Source organism: Mugil cephalus, chromosome 5 (assembly GCF_022458985.1).
Source record: "Mugil cephalus isolate CIBA_MC_2020 chromosome 5, CIBA_Mcephalus_1.1, whole genome shotgun sequence".
Classification (NCBI taxonomy): Eukaryota; Metazoa; Chordata; class Actinopteri; order Mugiliformes; family Mugilidae; genus Mugil; species Mugil cephalus.
In genome coordinates this window covers 11,567,457-11,583,045 of record NC_061774.1, presented here as the reverse complement: position 1 = coordinate 11,583,045, position 15,589 = coordinate 11,567,457, and the positions used below count along the sequence as shown (strand labels likewise).

At 40.8% G+C, this 15,589-nt stretch overlaps 2 protein-coding genes across 2 annotated transcripts; both read right to left on the bottom strand.

Annotated features, from left to right (window-relative positions):
- Window positions 1-3: 3 nt before the first annotated feature.
- On the bottom strand, window positions 4-1,589 carry LOC125007789 (endonuclease domain-containing 1 protein-like). Its single transcript, XM_047584596.1, has 2 exons — window positions 1,197-1,589; window positions 4-800 (listed from the first exon to the last, which is right to left on the bottom strand). Exons 1-2 carry the CDS (start codon window positions 1,476-1,478, stop codon window positions 201-203), a joined length of 882 nt encoding a protein of 293 aa, XP_047440552.1. The 5' UTR covers window positions 1,479-1,589; the 3' UTR covers window positions 4-200.
- Window positions 1,590-13,177: 11,588 nt separating this feature from the next.
- LOC125007718 (endonuclease domain-containing 1 protein-like) lies at window positions 13,178-14,545 on the bottom strand. The gene is made up of 2 exons (XM_047584469.1): window positions 14,155-14,545; window positions 13,178-13,924 (listed from the first exon to the last, which is right to left on the bottom strand). Exons 1-2 carry the CDS (start codon window positions 14,464-14,466, stop codon window positions 13,367-13,369), a joined length of 870 nt encoding a protein of 289 aa, XP_047440425.1. The 5' UTR covers window positions 14,467-14,545; the 3' UTR covers window positions 13,178-13,366.
- Window positions 14,546-15,589: the final 1,044 nt, after the last annotated feature.

Genomic DNA, 15,589 nt, shown 5'->3' with positions numbered 1-15,589 from the left:
TACCCCTTTCGACGTGCTTTATTTGAGAACAGATAAAAAGTAACAGATTCCATTTTTTTTTCCTGCCATCTTGAGACAAGACAACATTTTTGTCAAACATTTATTCAGAGACAAAGAGGCAAGGATTTACATGCTTACATTGCATTTTAAACAGATGTTTCTGGGGGAGGGGGCAGATCACTTAAGTTCTGAACAAAGAGCTAAGGCTTGCCTTGTTTACACTGCCCTTTGAACAGGTTTAATTTTTTTTTTTTTAAATTCTGCCACAGGATGTTCTCCAGGTTTGCTAAAGACATCTCCTTCACAGCATAGGGTGAGGGATCTTTTTCCACAATCTCCTCTCCACTGTCGGGATCATTTCTTCCCACTGCAGCATATGTAGGGAAAAAGCTCGTATCGTTTGGAAGTTTAGATTTGAAGGATGGGCAGCAGTAAGCAGACCATATGTACTCAGGAATAGACACTCGTCCCTTGAGCAGGCGTACTGGCTTATAAGGTATGGTGCCGGTGATCACATACATCTTCCCTGTGCAGTATTGCCTGAATCTTTGCAAAACCCTTTTCTCCAGATCACTCCAGGGTCCGTTGTTGGAAAAGTTTGTTTGTGGAACAATGTTGGTCAGAGTGAAGGTGGCCGCACGGTCATCGCTTGTCCCCATGTGCTGGGACGGAGCAAGATGACCTTTCGTGTAGTTACCACCCGTGTAGTCTTCAAGCACAGCCTGGCTTCTAATCACATCTTGGGGGATGGAATTTGGTGGGAATTCCTTCATTTCTCGATCACCTCCATTAGACGCCAACTTATTGGTGGTGAGAGACAAACACATTATGTCTTTATTACTTATTCAAAAATGTGGTGTGTCCACTCCTCTTTCAGACGAAAGGTCTATTTACAGTATTAGATTTCAAACAGAGAAAGAACTGATTCACACGTCCCATGTAAAAGTCTGCAGAGCAAAATTTTAAGGATATACATCTATTGATTCAGAGGCAAAGTGTTCAAACTCTCTAACACATTGAGATATTTTGATAGCATGCTCATCTAATTTGCTGATTTATTTCCCAAAATAACTAATTGGTGTAGTCTTGCATTCTTATTTAGCTAATCAATATCATTACATTACATGGTAAAATATAAATGAATAATGATTACAAAATGTGACAAAACACTTTCATAACAGATTTTTCTGTCTTACCTGTGGTTCATACATCCAAGAGTTAGAAGGCCGGTTACCATCTGCAGGAGTGAGTAAATAAGCAGAGTACCTTGCTGTACGATGCTGACGATCATACATGGTGGCAAAGTGATAATTGCCTTTGTAGCGCTGACATATCGGGACTCCAGTAAAACCCACTGGTGGAGTTTCTTTATAGAAGAAATTACGGCATCCTTTGAATTTTACACAGATTTCTCCAGAAGCCAGGCCACCAAACCAGGGTAGAAGAACAAGCAGAGCCCCAGCTGTGAATCGCCACATCTTGCACAACAATGCAGTTAGTTGCTCCTACTGTGATGATCTGTGTACTCAAGAGAATTCATCGGCTGTATATTCAGTCACAGACTTGACCCTCAGTTAAATACTCTTCGGTGAGCCCCTGACGTGCTGATTTCTGGGTGGGAAGTTAACACGAATACAATGATGTAATTTTCACTTCTGCATTTGAACGTGCCAATGTGTGTTCAGTCTTTCTCTCCTCGTCATTGTGCTTTAGATATCTAAATACCACAGAGAAAAAAGGCACGTATGTGAGCTTTACAACATGACTCACACAATTTTACTGTGCAGATTAAAGAAAATAAAATTCAAACACTAACAATGTCAGTCAACATAAAACACAATGTATCCCATTCTGCCATTGTTATTGGGATCAATCAGTCTAATGTACAGTAAATGTAAAAGGTCACAGTGTATTCAGCCAGGAAAGGAGTAGATGGTAGATGGTATAAAGTCTGGGTTCTTTGCTATGTTAGTAGCCCTGAATACAAAATTGGACAATTTCAGCTTCTTTCGTACTACTGACCAAATGTACAGTGATCTACTGATCCACTCGTTACCTGTCTGATGTCTCTTCTGAGCCTTATCTTTTCTTTTTTTTTAGAAAAGCACCTAAAATCACAATAGGCAATGACCAAAACAAAAACAACAATCTTGACAGTATATTCATTCTTACAGCTTCTGCTCTTCCCATCAGAGTCAATGGTAAAATCTCCCATCTAGTCAACATGAGGAGCTAGATGTAAGCCATTTAAAATTGTTACAGTTACAGTTGTTACTGAAACTAAAACCGGAGGTTTTACCTTTGTGTTTCCTTGTACAACTTTGAAGAGTTAGCGTATTTGGAGCTGTTTCAGCCAGCCATTATTGTAAATCATAGCAATGGCATTTTTTTAGCCTCATCCTCGCTAACTGGGAGAGAGGGAGACTGTGTGTGGCGGAAAATATTTTTACGTCAAGTTGTGAGTGAGTATTGAGTATACTATGACACTATATTGTCACCTAATTGGTGACAATATAAATTATGTATGGGAACAAACAATAAGTTTATTAGTGTTGTGGTATTCTGCATAGTGTACCTCAAGCCTGCACCAGTGGCGGCCATGCATGCTACTGCTGCTGTTGTAGAGGGTGTTCAGGACTTCATGTTGCTGCCAGGAAACCCGCCGTTGCCCGCTGGTATCTACATCTCATCTCAACTTTCTAAACTGAACAGAAGATTTGAGGAACTGCTGCTTTCCGGTTCAGCATTTCTGAGACTGAGACTGCTTCTTGCTCCTTGATTCCACCCTCTCACTACAGAACCACATTAATCATGTCACCAGGACCCCCTACTTCCACCTTCACTGTATCAACTGCCTCCGTCCTCACGCTCAAATCCACCGCCATCCTCAGCCACTCCCTGGTTACCTCCCGCCTTGTCTACTGCAACTCTTTGCAGCTGGCTAATAGCACCAGGTCGACAACTTCGCCACTGAAGAAAACAGATTTGTGTTCAATGTCTGGATATTTGAAAAAATATGGATTTGCTGGAAATTTCATTAATATTTACATAGATCAGGCAGGGCGGCACAGCGGCACTGATGCCTCCCACCTCCAGCTCGGGCCTTTCTTGGTGCAGTTTGCATGTTCTCCCTGTGTCTACGTGGGTTTCCTCCCACCTCCAAAGACATAGGCTAACTGGTGACCCTAAATTGACCCAAGGTGTGAGTCTGAGTGTGAATGTTTGTCTCTGTGATAGACTGGCGAACTGTCCAGGGTGTACCCCACCTGACAACTGGGATAGGCTCCAGCAACCCCTGCGACCCTAGTAAGGATAAGCGGTAGTAGAAGATGAGATGAGATATGAGAGAGATATTTTCAGTGCACCCCACAGGTACTTGATCAGTTTGGGATCTAGTGGCAGCAAGTGATTTTGTTAAAGGCAGCAGAAATGGGCAGGTTAAAAGATATGAGCAACTTTGACAAGGGCCAATTTGTCGAGTCTGGTTCAGAGCATCTCCAAATCTGGAGCTCTTGTGTGGTGTTCCTAGTCTGCAGTTATCAATACCTATCAAATGTGGTCCAAAGAATAAAAGAAGGGTACATCACAGTTTATTCTGTATGGCCCTATGGAGACGTATGGAGATGTGCTTTGCTTCTGCATCAGTGTGGAAGTGGTGGTACTGTTGTTGTGCTGACATATAGACCCCTTCACTGCCTACGTGACTGTGAGGTTACGTTGTTAACTAGAGGCAAAACAGAGGGAAGTTTAAGGCCAACATTGTTGCTTTCTATCATGTAAATGTCATCTTGCTGTATTTTTTGGTGCCAAAACTGGAAAAAGCAAAAACACTAAGTTGAAGTTTTATCACATGATGATTTGGCAATTAAAAGAAAGGATTGAAGTAAGACAATTAACAATACGCACACTTCATATCAAGTCAGATTAATATGTAATGCATCAGTTTTTTTTCACGTGCATGTGAACGCACCTACTGATCTCCGGGAGTATACAGAGACAGTAACTGCCTACATCACCAAGTGCATGGACAAAGCCACCACCACTAAGAGATTGTTGTGGACTTCAGGAGAGTGCACACCCAGCATGCTCCTCTGTCCATCAACGGTGCTGCTGTGGAGAGGGTGAGCAGCACCAAGTTCCTGGGTGTGCACGTCACAGAGGACCTCTCCTGGAATACCAACACAGCATCACTGGCAAAGAAGGCTCAACATCGCCTCTACTTCCTCTGCAATCTGAGGAAAGTCAGAGCCCCAGCTCCCATGATGTGCACCTTCTACAGAGGCATCATCAAGAGTATCCTGACTAGCTGCATCACTGTTTGGTACGGAGCCTGCACCGCATCCTGCCCGAAGACCCTCCAGCGTACAGTAAGAGCAGCTGAAAGGATAATTGGTGCCTCTCGGGCAATGCCCCCTGCATTACGTGTGATGCCACCCACCCGTGACACAGCTTCCTGCCTGAGTCTGCTGCCATCAGGGAGGAGACTGTGGTGTCTGCAGTCCAGGACCAGCAGACTAAGGGAAAGCTTCATCCACCAGGCTGTCAGGAAACTAAACTCTCTACCTGCTCTGCCCCCCCCCCCCTCCTCCTATACTGATAAAGTTCTTTTTCTTACACAGGCATTATGGCCTCTGCGTTAACTGTAACTACACTGCATAAATAAAAATGTAAATGTTTATATAACCCACCAAAACATGAACCAATAACTATTCATTTAATATAACTACTGTATACGTATACATATTATACTTATGTGGAGGAATGGGACCTATGGTTACAATATAATACATGTTAGAAGCACATGGAGCCAAGATGTGGAAATGTCCCTGATGACAGTGGCCTCTTTCAGCAGGATAATACGTCCTGTCATGAAGGAAAATGGTTTAGGAATGGTTTAGAGAACACAACTTGAGTTCAAGTTGCTTTAAATCAAATGTAATCTTGATGGAACATCAGAGCTAAGTATTTATAGTTTTTCACAAGTCAAGTGTTGCAACTTGTCCTTGCAAGTTGTTAAACCGTCACATTGTCAGTGACACATTGGCCACAATTTCCTTTTTAATTCTAAGAAATCATCATTGTTTACAGCCTCACGTTGCCGTCCTAAAATGCAAACACAAACTTTTACATGGTTTCCCTGACAGTTTTCACCGTCAGTGCAGTTTTCATGTACGTGTATATCTCTTTTTGTTTAAATCTCTAAAGACATAGCAATCTCTACACATCACCATGAGCACCACTACAGAATAAAAGATGTGAATTCATTGTTGCTGAATCCAGATACGAGTGAAAGGACTCTGCCGAAGTTAAGCTGCTGTTTGTTTTATGTGAGTATATGCAAAACGGTACGTGATATATGTTGCATCCTTAAAATTAAAAACCTTGTGTTATTTAGGTGACACATATACAAATAAATAAAAGTATAAACGTCTCTCTCACTCTCGTAGGGTGGTATCTGTGTCATCCTCAAGCCTGGGTCCTCTACCAGAGGCCTGGGAGTCTGAGGGTCCTGCACAGTATCTTAGCTGTTCCTAGGACGGCACTTTGCTGGACTGAGGCTTCAGGTGCTGCTCCTGGGATCTGTTGGAGCCAGTCTCCCAGTTTGGGGGTCACTGACCCAAGTGCTCCTATTACCACACAAGAGTTAACCTTCCACATTCGTTCCAGCTGCTCTTCCAACCCTTTGTACTTCTCATCTTTTTGTGTTCCTTATTTCTGATGTTGGTGTCAGCTGGTATCACCACATCTATCACCACCACCTTCTTCTGCTCTTTGCCCACCACCACTATGTCCAGTTGGTTAGCCCCGACCAGTTAGCTTCCTGTCTGGAAGCTGAAGTCCCACAGAACCTTGGCCCTGTTGTCCTCAACCACCTTCTATGTTGTGGCCCATTGGGACCTGGGTACTTCTATTCCATACTGGGTACAGATGTTCCTGGACACTATCCCAGCCACTTAGTTGTGCCTCTCCATGTACACTGACCCAGCTAGCATCTTACACCCTGCTATTATGTGCTGGACTGTCAGACAGACAGAGAGACAGGCAGACAGATTACACCGACAGTGAACGATAATTAATTGAGACAAAACTTTATTTTGTAAAACTGATATTTTAACAGTTTTTCAGGGTTTATATAGCTCCACACTCTACAGAGTTAAATTTGAGAGTTAATTATTCAACACTATGTCAGTGTTCCTTCTTTAACTCACCAATCTGGGTTAAATTAACACTACTACAACACTACTAACACTACTAGGTACGGCTGCTGGCTCTGCTGATTCTGAAGATGCTCTTCCAAACTGCAGCAAGACTGGGGTTAACACAAAGACACTGAGCATTAGACACAGGAGCAAGTCAGAGAAAACAGTGTTACAGAAGTGACTATTCAAACATCCTAAATTCCACTGTAATTTGTTTCATCCACCTTTTACCCACATTTACACATGAGGCTAAGACAGTGACATGACAAATTATCATAAAAATTCTAAATATTAAATTATGAAAGACCACAAGTCTCTCAATTGCATCAGAGGTGCTGATTTTTGGATGCTTCATCTTCCTGGTGGTGGCGGAAGGAGAAAGTACAGTAACAACAGGGAGGCCACCTCTTAGTCAAAGGCTGTGGACAAAGAGTCAGAAGAATGAAATTAACTGCAAATACTTCAAAATGTATTCCACAACTAGTTTCAATGAAAACTAGAAAGAAAATGCTCCTTTTCAGTGTCAAACATGCCATTGGTGTGTCAAACACTACACCACACCGGTGAAAGACTGTGAAATTCATATTAGCTCGTTTTTAGCTCCAGCTAAAACTAGGTTTGACAGAGTTACAAAGACGAAGCTTTTAAGCACACCCTGGAGGGTAATATTGTGATTATACAACAATTACCAACAAAATAAAGTGTAAAATTAAATATATATTCATGTTGATGGACATTTTGCTCTCAAAATGTAAAGCTTTTGGCTAGTGTACTTCCCGTTTCCATGGGGCCTGACTAATACCTGGAAAACAATCAGTCACAGCAGCACACGCTTATGTGTAATGGACCACAGTTTACTACTCCAGCAAGTAGCCCGCGCCTTAGTAACGACCGAGCAACGGAGAAACTTTCTAGTACCGTCAAAGTTTATAAAGATCGCGAAGTTGCCCAAACTGAATAAATAGCGCACATATAAACACTAAACTGCTTCGTTAGTTTAGTCTTGTGGTGATTAACATGTCTGCTGATAAATATATTTTTCCATAGACAGACTGGCCTCCTTGAAGCCTGCGCCGTATCTGGGACTCACCGGAACAGCTGACGCTCCAAACATTTCCAGTAACCACACAGAGCTGTAAAGTCCAAAAGTCAAAATGTATTGATCAAAGATCGATGGAATAATTTCCAACATGAACATCATGTTTTTATCTAACGGAATATTCCTCTTCAGTCCATATTAGTCCACCTTTAGACTGTAAAAATATTTTCTCTGCTCTCAGTGAACTGTTTGATCTCCGACGTGCCGCACACAAATGAGTTACACCTGTGCTAACAAGGCGGTCTAACAGATTCGCAAAACAGAATATTTATTAAAGAGAGCTGAAATTGTAAATTCAGATGTATTACTTTATTGAAGTTGACTTCCAGTGGACTTACTCGCATTTGTTTACATGTTATAGATTTTCAGGACGTGACAATGTGGAGATGGCGGAGTGATATATTTAGTGATGAGTCTTGCTGAGTCGTGAGTAGTGCTGTAATGCTGATTAGAGCACGTTCTAAATGTCTTATTGACCAATCAAATGCTCGGAACTACTTGTTGTATAATGTTGTTTTGGCTCCGGGTGCTCTTCAATCGCCCGCCAGTAAATGTCTCAGGGCCACACAAGCAGCAGCAGGAGCGCGCAGTAGCACAACCCGATCATTGTGTTATCTGTTTTCATTATCTGTTCGGTAAAACCGATAATGATAACAGCCGATATTATTATTATTATTATGCACCTACAGTCTCCATACAACACAACGTCTATCAGTGGTGAAACCAGCAGAAGCACGTGGAAGAATGGCGCAGCAGAGCAAACTATTAGTTGATCCACGGGTTACCAAGCAAATTAAATCTGTAGAGATGTAATTAACCTCCTCTTTACATCTCTATAGGGTTAATTTGCTTAGGCTTGACTAACTCTGTCAAATAACTCAAACACTGAACACTTTTTGAATCAGAATGTGTTAAAATGACACTGTGAGAATGGAAATCAACTCTAACATGTTTAACCCTGAAATTTCAACACTCAACAATTTTTGCTGTGCACTCTGGGTCTAAATTTAAGAGCCACTGTGCACTGTCTCTGGTGGATCGAATATGTCTAATTAAAAAGGCCATCCTCCCTAAATTCCTCCAAATGTTTCAACACATTCCTGTACTCATTATAAAATATTTTTTTGATAAATAGATAAAATGATATCCAAATTGTTGTTTGGCAATAAACTGGCAAGAATTCGTAAATTGATTCTACTGTCTCTTAAGAGCGGTGGAGGCTTGGTGCTCCCTAATTTCATTCACTTCACGAGCTAATATGCAAAAACTTCCATACAGGTGTTGTGATGAGAGTGGGTGCACCTAGAAAAAATAGGTTCACCTTCCCTACTGCCCATTTTATGTTCATGGTCTCCCCTTTCCTCTCTAGTTTCTCACACAAATCCAATTGTTTCCACTACTTTACTCTCACCTCTTCAGGTTTTCCAAGTTAGACATTTTGTTAAAAAAAAAAAAAAAAAAAAACTCTTCCCTTACTTCCCGAATCAACCTCCCGAAACTTTGATAGATATCCTATTATCAGTAAACCCCAGTCAAAAGAAATGCATCTAAATATTGTATTACTCTTTGTGTTGCCAAGGAGTGCGCGGGAGGATGAGCAATGGGATACTGCCTTAAACTTAGTTCACTCCTCATCTATGTATGTGCATGACATTGTTTAATTCAATGCAAAGTTCTTCATAAAAATCAACATAGAAATGCTAAACCAGAATCTATTCTTCTGTTAGTGATGCCTGCAGTAGGTGTGGACCGTCCCCCGCCAGTCACACTCATATGTTGTGGTCTTGCCATAAATTGGTGACATTTTGGGGGAAGAAACAGTTCAGTGGTTTGCAGAAAGAGGGGTTGTGGATTCAAATTCACCGATGAGTAGCTGCCTTTCTTTGGTCTATGCACCCTGCCTCTTAATCAATGTCAGCTGGAACAAGCTCCAGTCCACAAACACTCTAATAATGACAGAAATTAAATAAGCTTAAAATAAATGTAAGTACCCCCCCCCAGATGAGTGGTAGTAGAAGATGAAATGAGATAAATATAAGTGAAGTGGAGGCCTGCATTCAGTATGGAATTTTGTCTTCATATGCTCTAGCAGACATTGTGTTCAAGCAATACACTGACAGTGAACAATTAATTAATTCAGACATATCTCTGTATTTCGTAAAACTCTTATTCATTATAACTGTTCATAAAATGTGGCCTGAGAGAAGAAACTGTTGTGTGGCTGTTTTTTCCACACAGTGGTCTGTAGCGCCCACCAGTGGGGAGAAGTGGGAACAGGTTGTGACCAGAGTGGGATGGATCAGTAGTGGAGTTTCCTGCCTGTTTGGTCATCAGTCCAAACCAGAGGGTGATGGATAAGCAGTGAACACATTTTTTATGCCAATTATTAACAGGAAAATGACAAGGGATAGGTTCTACAAGCTGAGGAGCTCACTCAAGATTGTGTCAGGCCCGGGTTCAAGGCAGGACTCAAACGCAGAGGGTAGGCGGCAAAGGAGACTTATTTATACAGAATAAATGGGAAGCGGAACTCGAACAGAGTGAAAATAAAAGGGCTATGAAACCAGCTCCTGATGGCTAAGAAACCTTACTAAAGTAAAATCACTCCTAAGGAGGAAAACAAAGAAACTCACAGCTAAAAGGTAACCAAACAAAAGGCGCTCTAAACGGGAGAAAAAAACAAGAAGGACTAAAACACAAAACGCTCCAGAGGGAGGAAACAAAAACAGCAAAAACCTAAACAGAACCTAATCACTAGAACTATGCTAGAAAGTTACAACAAAAAATCACTCTTACGAGGAAACTCAAGGCAGACCGGCATGAGAGACTGTGGCATGGAACGAAGGCACGGGTGGAAACGACAAAAATGACGAACACACTGGCAAAAGACAAGGGAGACGCAGACTATTTAAACACAATCAGGAATCAGGGAAGACAATCAGACTGGTGACACATGAGGAAGGGCAAGTGACCTGAAACGAGAGGAGAGTTACTTTCCAAAATAAAACAGGAAATCACGAGACAAAACATACCAAAATAAGACATGACCACACCGCGTGTGTGACAGATTGTCAATGACCTGGATGTAACTGAAGAGGCAAAGAAATCAGACATTCTTTGGAGAGTCAGACCTTTGCTTGACCATGTGAGGCAAGGTTGTCTCAGCCTTCCAAGGTGTGCACTGATTAGCAAATCATCTCTTTCATAGGCCGCTGCCCAGTCAGACAGTATGTGCCAGGAAAGCCAAACCCTACTGGCCTAAAGGTTTTTGTGCTTGCCTCCCCAAATGGCCTGGTCCTGGATTTCAAGGTGTATCAGGGCAAGAACACATTCAGGGGCCAAAGGCTGGGAGTTGGAGCTGCAGCAGTCTTGCGAATGGTCGCGTCAGTTCCTACAGGAACTTATGTGTTCTTTGATCGATATTTCACAACGATCGACCTCGTGGAGGCTTTGCTCTCAAAGGGTCTTCCAGCAACTGGAACCATCATGAAGAACAGGGTTCCAAAGCAATGCCAGCTGCCAGAAGATAAGCAGCTGAGAAAAGAAGGGAGAGGGGCTTTAGTGACGAGGGTCCAGACGAGGCCTGAGCTGGCAGTGACCAGTGTCCTTGTAAGCAACAAGTAACATAAGAGTGATACAGAATTTTATTGTTTTTGGGTGAATATCACTCTAAAGATATAATCAGCTCCTTTTTACTCATTTTCTAAATTCTTTTCTATTTTCACACGGATATCGTCCTGTTATCCTCTACAGTGGACATGCTGTGAAATTAAAAAATAAATAAATAAATAAATTTAAAAATATTAAAATTGTAAGGTGTTTTTTTTGGGCACAAATAGATAGGAAATCACAAAAATACAGAAATTGTAAGACACTTTTTTACCTTGGTTCTCAGGAGGATAATATTATATTTACTTTTCTGAAGTTAAACGGTTTTTAAACTTTCATTTGGGTCCAAATAGCAACTGAATGTATACAGTGGTAAAATGACCTCATTAAAGATGAATTAGTCTCTGTACAAAATGTATTTGTGTTTAAATATTTGAAGAAATTTAGATTTGTTGGATATATTTGAAGATTTTTCTTCGTGTACACCTACTGTATTTTTTTTATTTTTAATCTCATTGGTTATATAGAATTTCTATGGTATCATGTGAGCCTCTGAGGGTATCCACATCCACATTGGAGGAAATGTTTGGACAATTGTTATATATGGAGTAAAAGGCTGCATCTGTTTTTAGCTACAGTACCGATACTAGTGATATTCCAGCACCACTGGAAGCCATGCATACACTCTGCCTCCACTGTGTTTAGCAAATGCAAGGTACGTTTCAGAAAATGAGCTATTCCAGGAGAAAAAAGATGATGTCATTCTAGGACCACATGCATTTTTATTCCTATCATTCTGGTACAGGTTGATCTTGGTTTCATCTATCCAGAAAATGGTTTTCCACAACTACATTGGCTGATTGACCACACATAGAATAGTTTTAGGTAAACCGTTAGAAATAAGAAAAATTGTGTCCGTCTTCAAACACATATGAGCCTAACTGTAAAGTTTTCATTTACAGTTTTGAGGAGACCTTGGTATAAATACACACATTAATTGATCCAACTAAATGGAGTGCTACTTCTTCATAGACCAACATCAAAACTTATTTGCTCTACTTGTTCTTGGAATACATACAATAATCTAAATCTTTGCTTATCTCAGTACATTGTCTATGACAAAACTACAATCAAAGTATTGACCAATCAGCATAGCGGGACGGTCTATTCCCTAGTTGGCCAAACTGTGAAATATACGGCTCTGTCATAAAGTGGTCTTTAGCGCCCACCAGTGGGGAGAAGTGGGAACATGTTGTGAGCAGGGTGGGATGGATGAGCAGAGGACAGATCCTTGAACATACTCCAGTGGGGTCTGGAGGTTTGAGACTGTTTTGTCATTTCATACTAACTACATCATCCACCGGTCTGTTTTCACTGTGGGAAAAACTGGTGCACACCCCCTGAAAGGCTTCATCAAGTATATAGAAGAATGAATATGACTTTAAATAAATAAAAGAGGGGTTTACACCTATCAGCCATCCCATTATAACTACCGAAAGGTGAGGTGAATAACACTGATTTTCTCTTTTTCGTGGCACCTGTCAGTGTGTGGGAGATATTAAACAGTAAACAAACATTTGTCCACAGAGTTGAAGGAGGAGAAATGGCCAAGTAAGATAATCTGTGTACTCACGTGAGTTTATGAGCTGTGTATTTAGTCACAGACTTGAGCCTCCAGGGTGAAGTGCAACGTGAAGACAGTGATATGTTGCTAGTTGTCACTTCTGCATTTGAACATGTCGTTATTTGTTTAGTCTTCCTCTCATTGTCATTGCGCCTTATGTATCTAATGAAATACCCACGAATGAACTAAAAACATAAATCAACACTAATAATGTTCTATTGCCCCCGTCTTGTAAAAATGGTTTCACCACCGAGTTGAAAAGCTGGTGATCAGCCTCACTCTTTATCCCACCAGAAGGAGCTGAGTGCTGTCACTGAATGAAGACTTAAACACAACGACCAAAATATGTTTAATTTAACAAAGAAAATACAAAAACTACACTCATCTCATCTCATCTTCCGTACCTCTTAATTCTCACTAGGGTCGTGGGGGTTGCTGGAGCCAATCCCAGCTGGCATCGGGCAAGAGGCGGGGTACACCCTGAACAAAACTACACTGATAAAGTGAAGTTTTGTTCTTGGGTTAACTCGTGTTGAAGCTGATGACCTTGGTTGGCTCTGAACGTCACTTACAGTTAAGCATTTTGTATGTTTGTGTTTTAGTCACATTATTTAAAAAAAAAAATGAGATAATCAAAAGGCTTTTTATCCATTTCAGTCTTTATTTGAAAACACACTCCCAACACAGAGGAAATATTCATTATGTATCATATTTATTGTGAGCATTTATTTCCCAGCCATCATGACACATGACATCTTGATGAAACATTTAGTCTGAGGTTGAAACCTGTGTTTTGTGTCTCTGTGGGTAAGTTAACTTGATTTAAACAAAGAGCTAAGACTTGGAAACCTGACAGTTCTGGTAAAACAGACTGATTTTCTTATTCAGACGTTTTAACAGGACTTTCTCCAGTCTCTCCAAGGACATCCTCTCCACAGCATAGTCTGTGTTGGGATCATTTCTTCCCACTGCAGCATATGTAGGGAAAAAGCCTTTCACATTTGGGTCAGGCCTGAAGGATGGGCAGCAGTAAGCAGACCATATGTACTCAGGAATTGACACTCGGTTATTGAGCAGACGTACTGACTTATAAGGTATGGTGCCAGTGATCACATACATCTGTCCATTGCAGTAGTTCTTGAATCTTCTCAAAACCTCTGTCTCCAGATTACTCCAGGGCCCGTTGTTGGACTCCGCTTTCTGTGGAACAATGTTTGTCAGAGTGAAGGAGGATTTAAGGTCGTCCTCTGTGTTCAGGTGCTGGGATGGAGCGAGATGACCCTTGGTGTAGCCACTATTCGTGTAGTCTGCAAGCACAGCCTGGCTGTCTATCACCTTTTGGCCAACAGGATCTGGAAAAGGCTTCATTTCCCGTTCTTTCTCAGACGCCAACTTATTGATGGTGAGAGAAAAACACATTATGTCTTTATTACACACCCATGAATGTGTCTACTCTTCAGACGATAAAAAAGTGTGTTATGTTTCAGACAGACTGCCAAGAATTTTATTTATTTATTTTACAAAATACAAGCACCTGTGTGTGAACATTCCTACTTGGATATTCTTAACAATAATACAATAGGTCCTCAGTTTCAGTGAAGTTATGATTGCTTATATCTTACCTGTGGTTCATACATCCAAGTTTCATCTTCTGGCCTCGGTTCATCTGAGGAGCTCATCAGGTATGCAGAGAACAGTGCTGTACGGTTCTGAGGATCATAAAGGGTTGCAAAGCGGTATTTATTTTTGTAGCGCTGGCATATCGCCTGACATCCTGTTCCAAAACCCTCTGGTGGAGTTTTGTTGTAGAAGAACTTTTGGCACATGGTAAATTTTGACGGGCTGAGCTCTCCAGAGGTCAGGCCACCAAACCAGGGTAAAAGAAGAAGCAGAGCTCCAGCGGTGAATGGCAGCATCTTCCTTGGAGTCATCATGTACAACAGAGCAGTAACCTGAAAGAGATGTAGAATAGTGCTCCAGACCTCCTCTAGACAAGTCTGTTAACTGGTCTGTCTCTGTGTATTCAGTCACAGACTTGAGTTAAATACTCTTCGTTCAGCCCCTGGGGTGGTGCTGATTGGTGACTGGAAAGTGCAACGTGATATCATTTTCACTTCTGCATTTGAACGTGCTGTTTTGGTTCTAGTCTTTCTCTTGTTGTCATCATGTTTTAGATATCTAATGAAGTACCACAGGGAATGAAGGCATGTATGTGAGCTTTACAACATGACTCGCACAATTTTACTGTGGAGATAAAAGGAAATAATTTTTAAACACTGTCAGTCAGCATAAAAAAGAAATGTATCTCACTGCCATTGTTATTGGGATCAATAATCAGTCAATTGTACAGTAAATGTAAAGGTCACAATGCATTCAATGCATTATTTTATTTTATTCACACTGAAACATTTGTTCCTGGTGGCCCTTATAATATATAATATACATCAATACAATATATTGCTTGATTTTGTCGGACAGGGGAATCTTTATGGATTTCCTATTTAGTAGCTGACGGCTTTTATAAAAGCACTAAAGAGAGCAACTAAACCAACTTCTCAGCATCTCATTTCAGCAGATGCCATTTTTTTTGCATTTTAGAATTTATGTCCAAGAACCATGACTGACTGGTCATAATAACTCATCAAGGGAATACCACAGATAAATTCATTATCATTGCACTTCATCAATATATGGGGGTTGATATATGAAGAAAAATAGATTTGGTGGAAATTTTTTTAAAATTCAGCAGGTGATCAGCCTAAGGAGACATCCAGATGGAGGTGAGCACTGACACTAAATGGAGATTTAAACAAATAAGATAAATAAACCAAAATATGTTTCATGTAACAAAGGAAATACCAAAACTATACTGATGAAGGTCTTTTTCTTTCACAGGTGTTATCTTTGCTGTCTCAATCACCTTTGTACTTTAAATGTTACTATACTGCAAAAATGTAAATCTGTATTTAACTCACTAAAACATAAACCAATAAGTGTGTAAATATTAATTTAATGTAACGACTATATACATATAGTACACATGAAAGAACGAGACCT